Consider the following 19,730-nt stretch of genomic DNA (forward strand, 5'->3'; position numbering starts at 1 on the left):
CTTGTCCCTGAGTTCTGTAAGCATATGACTTTCAGATGCTTAGCAATTGAGTTAAAAGGCCAGGTGGGGACACTGGGGGCAATGTGTCATTTTGAGAAGTCTATACTTAGTTCTGTTGGCCTGTTCTGTAGTTTGCTTCTTGGAGGAAAGTAAAAAAATATATATATCTTACTCATTGACACTAGTCTGTGTTTGTCTTCATCACTTATCATTGATGAGATCTGCGGGTAGGGAGGTGTTGCCCCCACTACTTTACAGATGAAGAAATTAGAAATAATGTAAGAAAATCTAGAAGTAACTCCCCCAAGGTGGCCTGACAGAAGCTGGTGTACTCTGGATTCCCCCCGGGCCCTCTAGCTCTTAGTACTTTGCTGGTGACTGTTTCTGGAGTCTTCCCTTGTACTACAGAAACAAGCATGATCTGGTACTGGAGTTTCCCCATCAGTGTCCTCTTGAGCCTTGCAGCAAGTCGTCTCTCTTGCCGAGTGACTTTCAGAGACCAGATGCAAAGGAAAATGACTTTTCTTCTTAGAGACTTGGGAATCACACATGAACCATGGTGTTATTTGTGTGAGCTATATGAGAAGTCACAAAAAGCCAAGTGGACATAAAAACAGGTTGGAGCAGAATCTTTGTGAACGGAGGGGCTGGAGTAATTGAAGCTTCTGTCAAGGCATTACTTAAAGTAATCTCTATGGCCTTGGGGAGGAAAGACCACGGAAGGAAAAGGGACTTCCAGAAAGCTAACAGACGGACCTTTTCTTTGCCTTGCCTCGTAGCCAGATGATAATGTGCTCAGGCCTAGCTCATTGGGAACCAAGGGCACCCCAACATGGCCACAGGAGAGCAGAGGGACACCACACTCACTGGGCAGCATGTGGGAAACGTGCACGTCCTTCCCTTTTCTGTTCAGCTCCAGCAGGGAAGACCTCCTGAGCGTTTCTAAGAAGGAAATGTCTTGATTAAGCATGAGGAAAGTGGTTGTAAGCCAAACATTAGGAGGCTCCTGGGGACTCAGGTAATGACTAGACGACGACGAAGCTGGCTGTCCCAGTCTCCCCTGCATGTCGTTCTCCCTGCTCTTCTTCTCAGCATCTTACCTGTGTTTGTGATGCTTTTCTTGTACCTCAAGCCAGAGACTGTGTATTTATAAGGCTGAGCCCAAATACCACCCAGAAAGTGCTCTTTCCCCAGCAGAGGTTCCCCTGGCACTTTGTACTTCTGTTATAGCAGCAAGCGTGCTTCCTTGCATTGTAGGCTTTGGTGCATATTCTCCCAGTATATGCAGACACTTGCCATTGCGTTAGTTGCAGATACTGTGGAAGCTACTGAAGAAGGATGATGATGATGATGATGATGATGATGATGGAGGGAGGGAGGGAGGGAGGGAGGGAGGGAGGGGGAGTGCATATGTGGAGTAGGGCTCTTTACAGAAGAGTGGAGGTTGCAGTGGGATCTCTGCAGACTGAAAGCACTCACATGGGAAAGTGCTGTGGGGGCCATAGGGCAAGAGCTCCCTGTTCTCCTCAAGGATGAATGAGGTTCAGGGCCTATGGAATTATGGAATGTAGATGTCTGCTTATTGCTTACATCCTTGAGTAGACTTGTCTGAGGGCAAAGATCTTATCTGACAACATTTTTGGCTGATATTCCTTGTGACCAGCCATAAATATTTGCTGTAGGAAAAATGGAAATGAGCCAGGTTGCTCTGTATGGGGTATCTCTTATTTGGTTTGGCATTTTTTTTTTTTGCATTGTGTATATTCAGCAAAGTTATGAAATAAAACACTGGCCTGCTTTTTATTATCTGTTGTTTAGTTTTTAATGTAAAATAAACAGAAATTCTAGAATGGTTGATTTACAAGTGTGTCCCAAACATATCTGAAGTTTGCAGCTAACCAAAATAGAAAAGGGCATCATGGGCTGGCTGCATGACCACAAGTTCAAGACCAATCTTGGATACAGAGCAAGACTCTTTATCAGGGACATTGTGACTTGGAGGATGTACTATCTCACCAGCCTTGTTAGCCCTCAGTCTTACATTGCACAGTCCACAGCAAAGACTTATCACTCAGGGTTCTGGCAGGCCCTGGCTCCACCCAAGATGGCAGGAAGCCTTGGTGGACTATTAGAGAAAGGGGAAACAAACCCAGCTCCTCTTTGTCAGTCAAGTGAATAAAAGTGTGGATAGAAAGAGCTGTTTATTTCTTAGCAGGGAAATGCTTAAGTCAATTATAGTTATGTAATAAAATCTTAGTTTGGAGGTGTTAGACTTCTAGTGTCTTTGCTGAAGACATTGTTGAGCAGAATGTGCTGTCAGAGCCAAACCATTGCTTCAGTTCTGTTTCCTTTGTGATGGTCAAAACTGGGTATTGTAGCCAGTAAAGTGATTTCCTCTTTATTGGTAACTGGGAAATGTACAAGGTTAGGGCAGTCACCAAAGAAGGTGCAGCGGCTCCATGGCGTTTTATAGACATTTAACCTTTGTAGCACGCTCCTGTTGCCTTCCGATCTTTACACACTTAGACATTAAACGTCAAGGATTATTCTCATTTGACAGATGAAAACGTTGAGTCACAGTACAGGTAATTAGCTTCTGGAGGGTCAAATGGAGCTTGCAGAAAACGACAGGACCCTTGGCTCCTGCAGCCTCAGGCTGTTCCCCTAGCAGGCGCTGCTGCTTCCTCCTCAGGAGCAGGAACACTTTCATGTCTGTTGGCTCACTAGGCTTGCAGACATCCCTATGGGGCCAGCAGGCCAGGCTGTCATCACTTTCCTCTGAGTGGTGGGAAAGTCAGTCACCAGTGTGAAATGGGGCAGTCAGTCTTGAGCCAGGTTGCCAACCCCTCTCTGACCTCTGGACTGAGCTACCCCAGGGAACTCAGAAGATAGCCCCTAGGAGCCCCCACAGCTTCCCAAGAGGCCTCTCTCTTCACTGCCATCCTGCTGTGAAGGGTGGCCTCTAAAATTCCAGGTTGTCACAGGGCTGCAGTCACCCAGCCACGGGGAAACAGGCAGTTTCCTCTAGATTCTAATAACTTATTTCTAGTGGCATTAGTGAGTTTGATTAGTGTCCCATGGCCTGAGCAGGTGAAAATTTTAGACTGCTACAGAGTAACTGTCAGGAGAGACTAATCAAGTTAAATTAATCAGCAGTCAAGATGAATTCCCAGGTCTCTGAATAAGCAATAAAAGTTCTTGGGACAAAGTGCAGGACTAATTTGCTGCCTTAGTCCTTGTGTCACCAACCTGAGGTCCGTGACAAACCCTGTTGTGGAAATACCATACGTGGTAGCAGACTGGAGCCTCTGACTTCCATAAGCGCATCTTGTATTCCTAAGAACTCTCAGGCCAGATGCTTGCTTGTGCCTGCTGGATATGGATGTGGAGAGTCAGGCTTTCCTAGATGTACATGGAGACACACCGAGGACAGCAGACTTGGGAAAGAACATCAAGATTGGCACTGAGCACTCGCAGACCATTGTGAAGAGGGACCCAGGAGGGGTCACAGGGCCAGCTTTCAGATGCAGACCTTGCCCTTGGGAGGGCAGCTCGTGGCTGCCTGCTTTTTATCTTGTAGAAAGGAAGGAGAGAAAAGTAGTGGGTCAGAGCCCTGGGGTTATAGATATTTGTTTGGGACCTCCTTTTTTAAAAAATTTAATCTTTGTATGTGTGTGTGTGTGTGGTAAACGCCTATGCATATGTACATGTGTGGTGCCTGTGCATGCACACGCAGAGGTCAGAGGTTGACATCAGGTGTCTTTATTGTTCTCCACCTTATTTTTTTTCCATTTTGAGACAGACTCTTTTATTGAACCTAGAGCTCACCTGCTTGAGCTAGACTGGCAGGCCAGTGAACCCCAGAATCCATCCCCACTTACGTGCTATGCCTGACTTTGAACTCAAGTCCTTGCATTTGCGCAACAAACCTCACCCACCTCTCCATTTCTCCAGCACCTTGTTCTCTCTATGGATTTTATGTGTTTCCATGACTGTCTTCCACTACAGACTAAGGAGGACAAGGATCTAAATAGTTTCCTCTTATGTTTTTAGGGCTGTGCTGGGTACAGCGTGGATAATGTCCTTGGGTTGTTGCCCTGACCCATTTGTTCACCTGCGTGGGGAGAGAGGCGGGACTCCTTTGAAGCACCTCGCCTAGCTAGTCTTTCAACAGGATCTCATCCAGCCAGTAAACCCAGGCAAAACTGCACCTCCCCTATAAATAAGCCAAGTAGGAAGCCCTTCCATACCCAGGTTTAGAGGACGGCTGGTGAGCTGAGGCAGAAGGGAACTTTAATAGGCATATAGTCTTCTATGCCCAAATTAATGTAAGTGCTGGTCACATGCGTTCTCAAAATGGTTGATCTGTGTCTTGCTATTAGCAATTATTGTCACCAGTTCCTTTTAAAGTCTACATAAAGAGAATCTAGGAGTGGCCTGGGTTGTGCAGCAGGCCCAGAGACCGTAAAGGCTGTGTGCTCGGTGAGAATATGGCTCTATGAACCACAGACCTTTGCTGAGCCTCTCTCCCCTTCTGGAAGGAACTCCGTGTGCTGCTGGAAGCCAAGTGCTGGTGCTGGGTGTTTACTCGCCTTGCTGCGCTCTCCTTTTGGCACAGGAAGCTCTGGATGACACTCCTAGGTCTCTGCGGATGCCAGGAGTCAGGGCAAAGCAAAGCAACGCAGGGTGAGCTGCATACGTGTTTGTCCCAGACTTCATAGTTTCTGCCTGACCGAGGGCTGTCACTGTCAGGCCACTCCCAGCCAGAGTCCTCACTGGAGTCAGTACATGAAACCTTAACATTTTGTGCTTTTTACATTAATCTAGAATTCTTTGCCAAACCAGCAGACCAAATGGTGGCTAAGTCCTGCCCCCTCCCTGGGACAGATGAGCACTGTTCCTGCTTGTGCCCTGTCTGTCTCGGTGTTTTGGTTCAGACCTGCATGCCCCCTCCATCAGAGTCTCTTCACAGCTGAGGTGTTTTGTCAGAGCAAGATTGCAAAGAGTTAACACTTTTGCTTTTTCTCAAAGTTATCTGTGAAGAGTATTAGTTGTTTAATAAAGCGTGCCTGCCCTCCGGATGAACCCGCCAGTGACTCTGCAGCTGGGGTCATCCCAAGTTCACGCGGTGGACTTTTGACTGCCTCTGTGTCTGTGCAAACAGGTCGGCAGCTCCTGCAGGGATCGTTCATTCAGGCCTGTAACACAAAACTATTGCCAATGGGCACCTGCTGGGCCTGCTTCCCAGGAGGGCGTGGAGAGAAGATACCAAACTCCTCAGACACTGTGCAGATAAGAGCCGTAGGGGCTCAAGGGATCTCTAGTCAGGCCTGCCCCTGGGACCCACTGAGGGCCAGCAGGCCAGTGTCAGGGAGTGTTAGCCTGGCCAGGCTGCGAAGGTAACATGGGAGCTAATAAAGGCAGTGGGGTGGGGGTAGGGGGGAGGCGGGAAAGAGAAAGGAGGGTAAGAGGGGGGTATAGAAGGAGGAAGAAAGATTCAGAGTACATTCCCCAAATTTCCAGCACATTCTTAATTCTTCCAAACAAGAAAACAGAGTCTGTGGGTTTGGACATGTCTAATCTAAAACTGTTGTTCCTTCTGCCTGGAACTGTATTTATTGGTTCTAGCTGCCCTTTTCGTGGAATTCCTGTACTACCAGGAGCTCACCACAGTGCATTGACTCTCTTTGAAAACCTGCAGGCCAACAGCTCCAGTCTCCTCCATTTATGACTTGCATATCCAGCAACAAATGTGTAGTGGGGGATGATCCAGATTGCTCCCCTTTGCTTGGAAAAATCACCCGCCCTCTGGAGAAGGCGTCACGGGGGCTCTGAGTAACTAAGTCCACACATGCTCTCACATGCTAGTGGCAGAGATGCAGCAGCGTGGCACTGGGGTTGAATGCCAGAGAACATTCTGGAGAGTACCACACAGTTCTACTATAACCCCATGCGCTCCACACAGCTGCTTCAGAAAACACATGTCATCTACAAACGTTTGATTTTCCTGCTCATCTCTGTATTTACTTAGCCTACATCTTCTCTTCATTTCCAGTAAACAGTTAGCTGTATTTATAGACTTGGGTTTTCCTAATCTTCCCTGTGATGATATACTTTTTAAAAGCAGTTTTGTTCTCACAGAAGCCTTCCTTACTGTGTCTGATCCATTTCTCATAACTTTGTGCAAAGAAACATTTAATTTAGCTCTGCACTACTGATAACAGTCCCAGAGATTACAGGCAAAAGCCAGAAGCCCGTTTTCTTCATCCAGGACTGTGGCCACGTCTGGCTCTGTATGCTCTGATAAGGACAACAATGTTAATTTTGTATTTCCTTGGCTTTTGTCTCTCATAATTTGTTGCCAAAATGAGCAGGCAGCTTGTCCACCTGCATGCTGTTTGTGGACTATGTGGTCACAGTGCAGAAAGGAGCCAGACCGCATGGAATGCTGTCATCTGTGAACTGCATTTCCCTTTATTCCTCAATGTAGCAACAGGAGCTATACAGAAGATGTGGGGTAGCTATCAGCACCCACTGTACCCTTGTTAGGTAGCTTCGTGTTTAACCGAGTAATTGAATGGACATCTTGTCAAATAGTACAGGCTGAGCTGGGGATGTAGCTCCATGTTCAGTGCTGGCCTGGCATGTTTGAAGCACTGGGTTCAAGCCTAAACAGTGCTGTTTTGTTTTGTTTTAAGGTAGTAGCTGGCATTTAATGTCTACTGTGTGCTGTGCACAATGATGCCTCTTACAAAAACTAATCTGGTTTTTAAAAATATTTATTATTGTGGGTGAGCATGAGCATCCATGTGTGGAGGGCCTTGGGTTCTTCCCTAACACCGTGAGTTCCGAGGCTTGCTTCTTACCCTCTGAGCCACCTCACCAGCCTGTCTAATCTGCCTGTTCCTCAGCATCATCCTCCTAGCTGCTCCTTTTACAAAAGAGTCACTCAGATATTAGTTAACTTGCTCAAGATTGGGGAAAGACTGAGGCCAGGAAGCAAGGCTGCCTGACTTCCACCCATACTTTTGGCCCTTTTATGGATGATGCACTGTCACAGGCTTCCCTGCTGGGTTCCCCCCTAGGTATCTTGTTTGTGGGGTCAACCACGGTTGGTGCTGGGCTCAAGGAGGTGCACAGAGTACTCAGCACATTTCCTGTAGTTTCCTCTTGCATGGGAGTGCTTTTGTGGATGCTGCTGCCCTGTATCCAGGATGAAGCATGCAGCCTAGAACTTCAGACTCTTAGTCAGGGCACCTGAGCCTTGTTCTAGCTCTCCGCAGACCTAACTAAATACAGAGCTGTGCACAGCGTTAGCACATAAGCAGTTTTGCTGTGTTTTAGGCCTTTCCTCCAGCTCACAACTGTGAGTCGACAGCTAGCTAGAAGCACTAGGCTTTGTGCCAGGTACCAAGGACACACGGGGGGAGAAAGCCAAGACTTTGGTCTTCAGGGGCCCCATGACACAGCAAAGAAGAGGGTGGGAACTTTGTGTTCAGGAAGCATCCAGGTGCTGAGGTAGGGAGGGCTGGCACAGAAGGAGAAATCCATGGATATGGGTGCCACACAGAGTATAGACTGTAGACAGGAAGAGGTTCACAGGAGGGATTATGTATGAGAAGCACAGGCTTGTGTGTGCATGGCGGGGGGGGGGGGAGGGGTTCGCTGTGCCAGAGCCTGGAGATGGACCACTTGGCTAGCTGGGCTAGTTAGGAGACTGATCACTGTTTGCCCCATGGAGAATGAAAATAAAAGAGAAGAGACTTAAGTGTTCAACCTTTGGAGCCTAGTACTGTGCCATGATACCTGTGATCTACATAGAAGAGTTATTGTTTTGCAATTATATTGTGTATGATTAGGAGAAAGAGTCACACATTTCACAGTCAGGACAAACCAAACTCAGGGGTGGGAGGCCTGACTCACTTTAATTAATACACACACACACACACACACACACACACACTTACTTATTTAGTACGTGTGTTTTCATATGAAGGCCAGAGGACAGCTTGAAGGAGTCAGTCCTCTCCGTGTGGGTTCCATGTTGGCAGCAAAGCATCAAGTGAACCACCTTGGTGCCCCACCCCACCTGGAGCTCACAGCAAAAGGAACTGTCCACTTACTTGCTGTAGTGGCTTGCAGGTGCTCCAGACTGCTCTCTATGGCCAGAGTGGCTCTGCCGGAGTACCTCAGCCCTTCACCAGCCACAGCAGAAAACTGTGAAGTTAGAGTCAGCGAACTGAGGGCCTTGTTAAAACGCCTTTGGACCACAGGAGGGAGAGAGGTGGCGGGTCTGTCTTCAGCTGAGCTGTTCTGCACAGTGTGGAGCTCAGCAGGGGCACCGCGTTCTGTTGACCACCAGACTACATTTGGGAAATCCTCTGACTCCACATGACTAGCCATTATGCTGCTTGATGATCTTTTTAAGCATGTTGGTAATCTAGAGGTGGTCTGAAATTAAAAGAGAAGAGCATGTGTCATGGCTTCCACCTGCAGCCCCTGGTCTCATCTGCTTTGATCTGCAGAGACTTCCCTGGAAATCCTTCCACGTTTCTATTCAGTGCAGCTCACAGTGTTCAGAGCTTGGCTGGGAGTTTTCTTTTTCATGGATTCAAAAAGGCCATTTCTCTTGAGGCACACATGACCTCTGCTTTCCTGCAGCTATTTAGACTTAAGACCAGATAGCTTCCTGGTGATTTCTTGGAGCCCATAATCTCCAGTGCTTAGAGTCTTAACACTGGAGTCATTTGCCCAGCAACTGAGCTGGGAGGCAGGCTCAGGCTCCAAGTTGGGCTCCTTGCCATATATGGTCAAGGAAGAGTCCCTGGTGCAAACCTCCCAGGCTGTCAGGATCGACTCCCTGGCCCTGACTTTCTTAGCATGACTGTGTGCCCACTCTCACCACCCAAATCTTAAACTTAGGTCCTGACCATAGGTAGAATGAGTCGCCACTAGAAGACTTGGAGAAATATGCCAAGGATTGACTGCTCATGCCCAACCTGCATCCCCACCTCTATTTTACGTATGGCTCCTCACCTGCAAGGTGACTTTATTAGCAGTGGGAGCCTTTGAGGATGATCAGGTCATGAAGATGGCACCCTCATGATTGGGATGAGAACCATATTCTGAGAGGAGGTCTTGGACTGTTGGTCAGGCTGGCCTGGAACTTCATCCTCATATAGCAATCATTCTGCCTCAGTCCCCCGAGTAGCCGGGATCGCAGGGTGTGCTACCACATCTATATCCTTTGATTTTTGAACTCATTGTTATTATTGTTTTTAATCCAAATTGGCTTCAAACTCATGATCTTCCTGCCTCAGCCTTTTTAATGCAGGGATTACAAGCTTGCATCATGCCTGGCACATTAGTGCCCTTTAAAAATGAGCCAGTTGCCCCTTCCCATGATGCAAGGTTACAGTGAAAAGATGGGTGTCTAGGAAGCAAGCACTCTTGTAACCCTGGGTCCTGGGCAAACCAGGGCTTCCTCAGTGTTCTTAGGGAATACCTAAGCTCCTCACCTGCAGGCTGGGGACATTTGGGCCCATCTTACCAAGAACTTTCTTTCGTGTTTTCACCTGAGTCTGGCCTCAAGCTTCTCAAGGAAGTAGATGAGACTTAATCCAATACCTTAGGTCTTCACTCAACTGCTCTCCCCACCCCTTTCTAAAGGAAGGACTAAGCTGCTTACTTTTCCAGAGGCTAAGGGCAGTTTTCAGTGGACATTCATGCCTGATCACCAGTCACTTCCCTAGACATTGCTTGAAGTGAGCAGTGTCTCTGTGCATGCTTTTCCAAGATGCAGGTTCTGTCCACACATGCCACCCCCAAGCAGGTTAATACGTTCTCAGAAACTGCTTGCTTTCCCTGGGAGTAATCTCCTGTTGTTAGTGAGTTAAGGGTTCTGGGAAGCCGAGAGGACTTGCTAGGGTGGGGAGAAGGAAGCGAGGAGCCTGGATGGACTTTGATAACCTCTTTTAGACCCAGGAGTTCTGGAGTTTGCCAGCTTCACTTCTCCACAAGGAACAGTGTGTGTCTTGAGTGTCTGTATGAGCTTCATGCTATTCTGGAAGGCATTTTCCTACAGAGGTAATAGTCAGCCTCTGGACAAGCCTTGTTGAGGGAGGCCACACATAGCGCGTCTCTGTTGGCCGTTCTTGCACTCTTCCTGCTTTCTTCTGAGAAGTAGGGATTGTGGTTGTCCTTCTGTTGTGAGGACTGAACTAGGCCACTTCACGGGTGCTGTCACCAGGTAGCTTCACAGGAGGAGACCTTGTCTAGCTAAGATCCCACTAAGTCATTTTGACAAAATTTTCTTCTTTGTCTCATGAATCAAGATACTGTTCTTTGAGAGAAAGTTTCTAAAAAGTTTTTTTTTCAGTTCTAGTCACTGCTAGTTAGTGTCAGAGGTGACTTGGGACTCCTTTTCAGAGTCTGTGTGGCAGGGCTAGAGATACAGTTCAGCGGTAATAGTACTGGCTGTTCATGCAGAGGACCCAGGTTCAATATCCCAGCACCCACAAAGTTCCTCACAACCACTTGTAACTCCAGTTCCAGGGGAATCCAACACCATCTTCTGATCTCCATGGGAACTGCATGCATGTGGTGTGCAGGCATACTTAGAGGCATAACATCCATACACATAAAATAATAATAATAATAGAATGAAGTCTCGTACCTCCCTAGAGTGGAGCTAGTATTACGTAGGCATCATGATATGGCTACTACAGAGGATATTTTTTTTTCTCATAATCTGTCTCAGCACTTGAGCAAGAGGCTTTGGTATTTGTTGCAAATCCTATTAAGATGGCACAGCTGTTCGGAGCCACCTTCAGCTTTCCTCTGTGTCATAAGATTCTCAGCAGTGGGTATGTGGAGACTGAGTCCTCAAGACAGACACCAGTCATCTGCCAGGAAAGCCTGCTGACAACATGTTCAGCCACTACAGGACCAGGCATACATACATGACTGCCTTTAAAGGGCACATGGGCACATGGGCACATGAGATTGCTCAGAAGGTAAAGGGGATTGCCACCAAGTTTAGTGACGTCTGAGTTTGATCCCTTGTACCTATATAGAGGAAGAAGAGAACTACTCTGACAAATTGTTCTCTGAGCTTTACACACACTCTAGCACATATATAACCCCCCCCACGAAATAAATCTATGTAATTTTTGTTTTTATTTTGAGACAAGGTCTCTTATACATAACCCTGGCAGTCCTGGAGCTCATTATGTAGACCAGGCTGGCTTCACAGAGATCCACCTGCCTCTGCCTTCCAACTGCTGGTATTAAAGGTGTGTGTCACCATGCCTGGCAATCAATGTAATTTTTAAATAAATATGAAAAACAACAAGGCATCTTGCCTACATGATTCTCGTAATCCGTATGGGAAAACCCTAGGCCTTGACTGAGCCCCTTCTGCTGGTCTGTTGAGGTCACTCTCCCAAGCCTGCCTCCATTCTGATGTCTCCATGCCTTCAGGCTTATAACAAACCGTACCAGTCCTTTTGAGAGAAAAAGCCAAATCCTATTATGGAAGTGCTTCAAACCGCTCTGAGCTTCCGGATTAATCTGAAACAACATCTGAGTTCATAACTGGGTCACAGTTGCAGAACCGCAGAGACTCGCCAGTTCAGCTGGTGTGTGCCTTAGACCAGTTACCACCCGGGCAGTCTGGAGGCTGGACCTTACTGGATGCCTTTAGACCTTGTGCACTGAGATAATCGGGTGCTGCTGGATAACTTTGTTTCTAAATGAGAAGAAGTGGCCTGTCCCGATAAGTGTTTGTCCATGAAATGGCTACACAGGACACATCCCATGGCTGGAGGGCCTCAAGAGTCCGGAGAATGGAGGAGGGGAAAAGCAAGGTCACTGGCTTGGAGGTGCCACTGACACAAAGTGAGTGTCCAGCCCAGCTTTCAAGTGCCTTACTGTTCTCGGTTCCCCTGCCAGGCCTGTGTCCTCTGGATGACATAGAATTGTAACCACATAGAACTGTAACTGGAGGCAACCTGTTCTGTGTTCTGTAGAGAGAAATCTGGGTTCCTAAATAGCCCCTTTTCACCAAACACCAACTTATTTCTTGCCCATTTTTTTTTCTATGTGTGTCCCCACTTACCCCACCCCTTACCCTTGGCCAAGTGACAGATAGCTGTTTGGTTTGCATTTTGTCAATGACAGACAGTTACTGGCTTGGGGGTCATTATTTCCTTAACTTTCCTGTTTATAAATATTGCAGAAAGGTTCAATGTCAAGACAAAACTCACAGAATGTTTTGAAAGCCTTCTTTTCCCTCCCCCTTCCCTCTCCTCTTTTCTGATTGTGTGTTGTGCTGGGGATTGAGCCTAGGCAGTGCTGTTCCCACCGAGCGACATTTCCAGTCCCAGAATGATTGTGTACTGCAGCTGTTTTAATGATACTGAACAGAAGGGAATAGTTAGGACCTTTGTTTTGAAGTGATTCAGGTCCTAACTGCCTTGAAGCAGGCTTTCTTACTAGCTACCAGCAGAGTTGAAAACGATTCTGGAATTTAAAGTCCAAAACTGCTTCTGAGAAACTTGTTAAAACTGATGGGCAGACCCTGGGCCCAGCATTCTTCTTTAATTACTTCTGCAGCCCCTCAAAGGAACTCTCTGGAGTAGGAACTTGCAGATGGATAAACTGAGGTCCAGACGAGTTGGTGACTCGCACTGTAATGGGCTGTTAGTGACAGGCACATGCCACTGCTCTGTTCCTGCATGCTGACCTCCAGCACCACACAGAGCCCCCGCCTGCTTGCCGCACAGCATGTGGATGGCCTTTCTGATTGTGTGTCCTTGGCATTGCCTAGGGGACTTGGAGCTCTGCTGGTCATGCTGCAGCTGTCCAGCCTTGTCCTTGGATGAAGAGTAGACCTCTCCCCCATGCCACAGCCTCCTGTTACTTCTATCTTTTTTTCCTGTGAAATACAGGTGACAAGGAAGATACTGTCACTAGTGGTTTGTAAGGCTCTTAAGGAGGAACTTTCCATTAGGTAAATAACTGTGAAAGTAGAGCCTCAGAGAACAGGGAGAAACTGAAGCTTAGGCTCCTGTTACACCAGCCAAATACCTTTGGCACCCATGCTTGCTGAGTATCACGGAAGAGTCAGGGAAACGGACAAGACAGAACTGAGGGACACAGTGTGAATTTTCTCCCTCATGCCATTCCACCGTCTTCTTAAATTTCTGAAGTCAGCAGTTCAGTGCCAGGCCCCCACGCAAATCCAGGCTAGCTTGTAGTGTCTCCGTGCGTATGGATGGCAGGATTGTTTTGGAGGATTGATGTTAGCAGTTCAGGAGAATGGGCATCTTGAAGACTTCTGAGGGTTTTTTTACCCTGTGCTGAAAACACTGCTTTATAGAACTTAAAAACGCACAAGTGTGACGAGTGCTGACGCTTCCTTCAGCAGCAGAAGGGGAGCCCACTGTAAGTGCGTGAGCAGGTTCCTGAAGGACACTCTGTTCTTGGCACCTTAGCTAGGCTGACGTTCACTTGAAGCTTTAAGTGTTTTCGTAGGCTTGAACTTTTTTTTTTTAAATGAGCTAGATTGACTTAACTCTTAAGTCTTCTCTGCTGTGGAGGTTTTCATTATTACCACCGGAGTGGTGCCTTACCAGATGACCTCCTGGGTCCCAGTAGCTTGCCCATTGGTGCAGACTGCTCTGGAGCTGTTAGGTCCCTCTGTAGAGAGCATGTGTCACACTAGAGGATCCTCTGTCAAGCCACAACAGCCCTGTAGAATGTGTTTATTCCTATTTTACAGAGGTCGAGGCCACTCAGCACTGTCTTACTCAGTGTCCCTTATGTATCTCTGCTGTGGTCAGTGCTGTGTGCCACGTTGTCCAGCCTCACTGAGTCCTCGAAAGTAATAGTTGTAATGAATATTTTGGAGCTAAGATTGAAGCTGCTGTCCACGGTCCCTCTGCTATTGTGTGTCACAGCAGCAATTTGAACTCCAGTGTGATTGTCTTTCTGTGACACCACAAACACACAAACACCTCTGGGCAGGAGACAGAACCCACTTCTGACTGCCTCCAGATGGCCCCAGTGGCTCTCACTATGTTGGACCGCTGCCTGTTAGACTAGCCACACAGCCAAGCTGAAGTTGCTCATGACCTGAAGACTTATCCTTTCCCCAAGAACCTCCGAGAGTCATCTCTGAATACTCTGGGTGCTAGACTCCGGCACTGATTTATATCAAGACAGTGAGACAAGGACTGCGCTTGGGCCAGGCAGATCACTCCAGCACTTACTGTAGTTCTTGTGAGTGTCTCCACCCTGCTGACGGCCTCCTTCAAAGCTGAGGGCATAATGAGGGCATGTTTCCCAACCATAACAAGTACAAGGCTGTGGACACAGAGAGGAATGATCCTAGAATCCCATCCTCCTGACAGCCTGTATGTCAGCCTTCTGTCTGAAGGAGAGACAGTGGTGTATTTTATCAGCCCACTTGGATGGGAATAAGAAGTGGATTTAAAGATGGCCATGTGATTGTCCCCAAGGTGATGGGACACAGTCTTGATTGCTGTGCCTGTTGCCTGTCTGGTTTTGCTTTCTTCTGTGTAAAGTGTCTCTATTGGTAAGAGCTGGTCAGCCTCCCATTGGCACAGGTCTTCTCAGGTCACAGACTTTATTATCTATATTTTTTCTATTCTCAAAGCTACTTTCTGCTGGACAAGGTTCCATGTAACCTCTAATCCCAGTATTTGAGAATAGAGGTAGGAGGAATTGGAGTTCTAGAGCAGTACACTGGCTACAACAGGGCCGTATCAAAACCAAACTGAAAGGCTGCTTTTCAGGAGGGCAGATCTTCCTAACAGTAGCCCGTAACTGTCTCTTTATGCTTTCAACTCAGAAGTGACAAACAGCAAGTCTAGATGGCTTGCATGAATAGGGTTTGTTTGTTTGAGACAGGCTTTCTCTGTGTAGCCCTGGCTATCCTGGAACTTACTCTGTAAACCAGGCTGTCCTTGAACTCAGAGATCCACCTGCCTCTGTCTCCTGAGTGCTGGGATTAAAAGCATGTGCCGCCACCACCACCTGCACCTACAGGTCTTATAGCAGGAAAGTGAGACTAGTAAATTGACTTAGGTATAGACATCTTTAATAAGAAAAGTCAGACTCCTAGCCAGGTATAGTGTTACATGCCTATAGTCTGAGGCAGGAGGACTACATAGAGAGACCCTGTCTCAGAAACAAAACAAATAAAAAGTGAAGCATTGGATAGGCATCTGGAAGAATCTGGCATTTGGGATGGAGAGTGATCTTTCCTTGAGATGTGGACCTTCTCTTGGGGATTAGCATGGGCTTCATACAGAGAATCCCTAGGAGCCTGTTGGTGCTGGATGCAAGGCAGCTGTAGCAGAGCCAGGTGTCAGTGATAGCTTTGCCATGGGCTCCCTTCTGAGCCTCAAGTATCTAACTGGTTTAATGGAGGGGCTTTGGAAGAGACAGGGTCATGCTGGACATTTTCCTCAATGATGTCCCATATTCTCTCAGGAAGAAAAGTTGACTTTTATATTCATTCTTGTCAACTGTTTATCACAAAAGGTAAAGTGGCCTCCACTCACACATTCTTCTCGGTGCTTACTTTTCTCTAGCTGGGCAGGATGCTGAAGGTGGTCTCAGTGCCTTAGTGCATCCTGCCCTGCAGACGCCAACACAACTGTCATCTTACCGCCTCTGGTACTTTGGCACAGCCTGAGGGTTAACACTCCAGATCTGCAGTACTGACCAATGCTTTTAGGTCACTTCTGTCATTGCAGTGAGACCCGTGGCTGCATCACAGTCTCCAAGGCCAGTGTTTATCTTCCCAGCGGAGTCCATGCTGGGCCAGATTCAGTGCCTTGTAATGACATACGCTGTGGAGATTACTTGAAGTTAGAGCTGAAAGGTTTTGGACACCATCCACGGAGCACTCTAACTTTATAGGTGGTCCCACTCTGAAAACTTGGTTTGGAGACTTGTGTTTATCTGCTGTGAAGTATGGATGTTAAAGTTAATGCTAGTGTGGCTGGCCACAGTTCTAAACCTTTGAAAGGGTGATGATTCTTCTTAGACTAGCAGCCTACTAACAGTGGGAATGCTAGCTGGACACCAGGCCCCATGTTTCAACTGCTGATCTTGCCAGGTACATGGTGAAGTAAGTACCATTGCCTCGCCCTAGTGTAAATGGAGGCTCAGAGCATAAAGCTCCCACAATGCCCAAGGGGGCCTGCTCTCTGACTCAGGCCAATGTGCACGTTCCTGGCCTTCTGTCCCGTGATGGCTCTCTAAGGACAAAGTTTGTCCTTCACGATCCACAGTATTGGCTTTTCAACCTCCCAAGGTTCCTCTCGTTGTTCTAAAGGAAGTCATCAGGTTAACTTCCACTAACTTTATTTCTGTAACTAACTGTAGAGTGATGGAGAAGGTGGGGCTGAAAAGCAAACTGTGATGGGGGTCAGATTTCAGGAGGGTGTGCCAATGATGCCCTAGACCACATCAGCATGGGGGTGCGGATAAGGAGGTGGGAGGAGCTTTCCCATAACTGGCGCCAGGAAGCACTTGCTACTTCATCCCAGAGTCCGGAACTCACCTGGCACTCATGTCAAGAAGCCTCCACTGATGACTTTCAGGACAGATCGGATCTGTGTTAACCACACCCAGAAGTCTTCCTTCCTCGCCCCACCCCCATCAATTCAGAATGAAGTTGGCCCTCAGATGCCTGCCTAGTCTCCTGGGTCCTCCAGGAGATTGACCTATAATCTCCTCATTGGGCTAAATATCTAAATAATATTCCTGTGAGTTTTCTAAGAGGTGAGTCCTGGGTTATTGGCACTTAAACCAGTTGTTTTGGTAGATCCTTCCTGAGAAGGTTAATTATATATTTGATACCCTTCCTGTTGTATGCCTGAATGGTGAGGATAAGTACCTGCTGTTTATTAACTGTCAGGCTAAACCTTTTCAAATTGTCTGGTGACAAAACAGGGGTTTATGTTCTTTTTATCCAGCTTTGATGGATGAGACAACTTCTCTGGGTAAAGTCTGCCAGAGTAAATAAAATCTTCCGGTTTGTGGGGGGATGATGGGCTTGCACTCGAAGTCATGGGTTCGAGCCTGCTGTTCGTCTTTTCACCCACCTGCTTTTCTTCCTTTGATAAATGGGGCTCGGTGCCCTGATGGGCACTTGGTGACTGCCGAATGAGTGAACAAAGGTGTAACTTAAAGGAGCTTCATCTCACCTTTTCTCTTCCCCATTGAACCCTGTGCTCAGTGCGTGCTGGTGAGCATTCTACCAAGCCGTACCTTTCCCCACCTCTCCAGAGATTTCTGTACGAAACCCTAGAGCAATAATCTGGCCTGTTTTCTGCCTTGAAGCCATCTGGTTCTTAGCACAAAGGGCTGTGTCCTTAATATGAAAGGATTCCAACCCTCACTTCCTCTCCCCCTACCCCTGGCCATTTTGTATAAACCTTTAACTTAATTTTTTTTTTTAAAAAAAATTGTATGTGTGTGAGCGTGTCTCTGGTGCATGTACACAAGTGTGTGCCTGTGCGTGTACACACAGGCCAGAGGAAATGTCTTGCTCCATCAACTCCTACCTCATTTCTGAGACAGGCCCCTCATTAAGCCCAGGGATAGACTGGTGGCCAGCAAGCCCCAGCAACCCTGCTATCTCTGGCCAAAGTATGCCAGGGTAGATAAGATCCTGTGATTTATGGGAGAAGATGGATTTTCACTTGAAGTCATGAGTTCAAGGCTGCTGTTAACCTTTCTAACAACTGCCACAGCCATGGAGTTCCAGGCATCTGTACAACAGTAATGGCTTTTTACATGGGCCATAGGGATTTGAACTCAGGTCCCTGTGCTTGTTCTTCAAGTGCTTCAATCCGATAAGCCATCTTTCCAGCTTCCGTACCTTTAACTCTTCAATACATTTTCAGGGGTTCTCATAAAGTAGCTCTTACCTGAAACTCTTAGGCCTATAAGTCTTTAAGCTGGATTTTCCAGCTTCAAGACTGTTTACATGTGAGATTTCCTGGGGAGGAGACAAGGTTTAGACGAGAAATTCACCTGGATTTTATACGCACCTCGCAGGTGACTGTTTTCGTGGTTTTGGTGTATCAGCATCTGACTGCAGTCCTTCAGATGGGCATGGCGTGGAATTTCCACTCGTAGTGCTTTATCAGCACTCACAAACTTTCAGAGTTTAGAATATTTTGTGTGTAAAACTCTTTTGGAGGTTGGGTTGTATTGTGGAACTGGTGTGTAAATGCTTTGAGGGAATTGTTGTTTCCCTGTGAGAGCCACCCTGCTGGTTGAGACAGTGTGTGTAATTCAGCAGCTAGTCTCTGTGTAATCACAATTCACTGACGCCTAGCTAAGAGTGAGGGAAGGGATTGATTTAATAGAAAAATAATGCTGAGGCTTTAAAACTCCTCTTTGTTTTTAATTTGTTCCAGTTTGCAGGGACGCTATCAGATGGCCTGGGGAAGACAATGGACAATCGGCACCAGTCTGAGAGAGAGTACATCAGGTACCATGCAGCCACTAGTGGAGAACACCTCGTCGCCGGCATCCATGGCCTGGCTCATGGTAAGTCATTGTAGGCGGGCTAGAGAAGAATGTCTCTTCTACCACAAGCACCTTTATATACACATCTTGGTGCAAGGGGAAAAGAAAGCTGGCAACAACGTAGTCCTGGTCAGGTATCTTGGTGAGCCCACTAGCCATGTAGTCCTGGTGAGGTGTCTTGGTGAGCCTGCTAGCCCCTCACCCACCCTTTCCCTGAAGTCCTCGTCCCTCTTCAGGTTGCTGTGCACATCGCACTTCCTCTTGGTTCTCCAGTTTCCATTTCCGAGGGCATCAAGTATGATCCTGCCATCTCCTCTTAGATTCTGAACCTGCTGCTTTAAGACTACTTTCAGGGGGCGAGGAGACAGCCCAGTAGAAGTGCTGGCATGGCAGGCAAGCACCAAGGCCTGAGTTTAGTCTCCAGCATCCACGACAAAAGCTAAATGTGGTAGATCCATGGGGCTTGACAGCCAGCCAGTCAAGTGAAAGGACACATTCTCCACCAACAACCACAAGTGGGTGACACCTGAAGAATGACACCTGAGATTGACCTCTGACCTCAGCATGCATGAACACACTCATACACATGACTGCCTCATGCTTGCCACTTGTCCCTTCCAAAGAAACTAATATATACAGGTGGCTGCTGGGCATATGGGCTTGGTGTCTCTGCATCTGGAAGACACAGATTATAAAGTCATGTAATTGCAAAGCAGGTGATGGCAGTCATCTCTTAGCCACCAGTTATTGACCAAAAGTCAACTTGTCCACCAGTGTTCCTCAACCACTTGGTCCTTCAGCTTCACAGATCCAAGTACTGTCCCCATATCTTCTCTAGATACTTCCTGCTCATAGTCTTGCAAGTACCTGTGGCAGTCTTCATTGGCCTTATGGCCAGTGGTGTGTAGCTTGCTGTCAGATGGACTGAGTGTCAAGGAAGCAGAGGGGCCATCCAGAGTCCCCTGGCCCATAGTACTTGCTCAGCAATGGCTGGCAGGTTTGATTAGATCCTAGAAATCATGGATACCATGACTATCCCCCCCAGATTTATCAGTCCCAACTGTCTGCATTTGAAACAAGGGGAGATAATATTTTATAATGGTGTAAGCATGACCAATCCTATGCTTAGGATACAGTGTTTATTGTAGTGGGAG

At 47.3% G+C, this 19,730-nt stretch overlaps 1 protein-coding gene across 6 annotated transcripts in view; it reads left to right on the plus strand.

The window, feature by feature from the left end:
- The window catches only part of LOC121447808 (vacuolar protein sorting-associated protein 13D), a 227,914-nt gene that overhangs the window by 162,493 nt on the left and 45,691 nt on the right, over nucleotides 1-19,730 (plus strand). For all 6 annotated transcript variants that reach the window (XM_041651068.1, XM_041651069.1, XM_041651071.1 and 3 more), the window contains one exon: nucleotides 18,465-18,597. In XM_041651068.1, coding sequence (XP_041507002.1) covers nucleotides 18,465-18,597 — 133 coding nt within the window. The remainder of the gene's footprint in view (nucleotides 1-18,464; nucleotides 18,598-19,730) is intronic.

Source organism: Microtus oregoni, unplaced genomic scaffold (assembly GCF_018167655.1).
Source record: "Microtus oregoni isolate MIOR12 unplaced genomic scaffold, Mior012 000005F_ref0000423, whole genome shotgun sequence".
In the NCBI taxonomy this organism is placed as follows: domain Eukaryota; kingdom Metazoa; phylum Chordata; class Mammalia; order Rodentia; family Cricetidae; genus Microtus; species Microtus oregoni.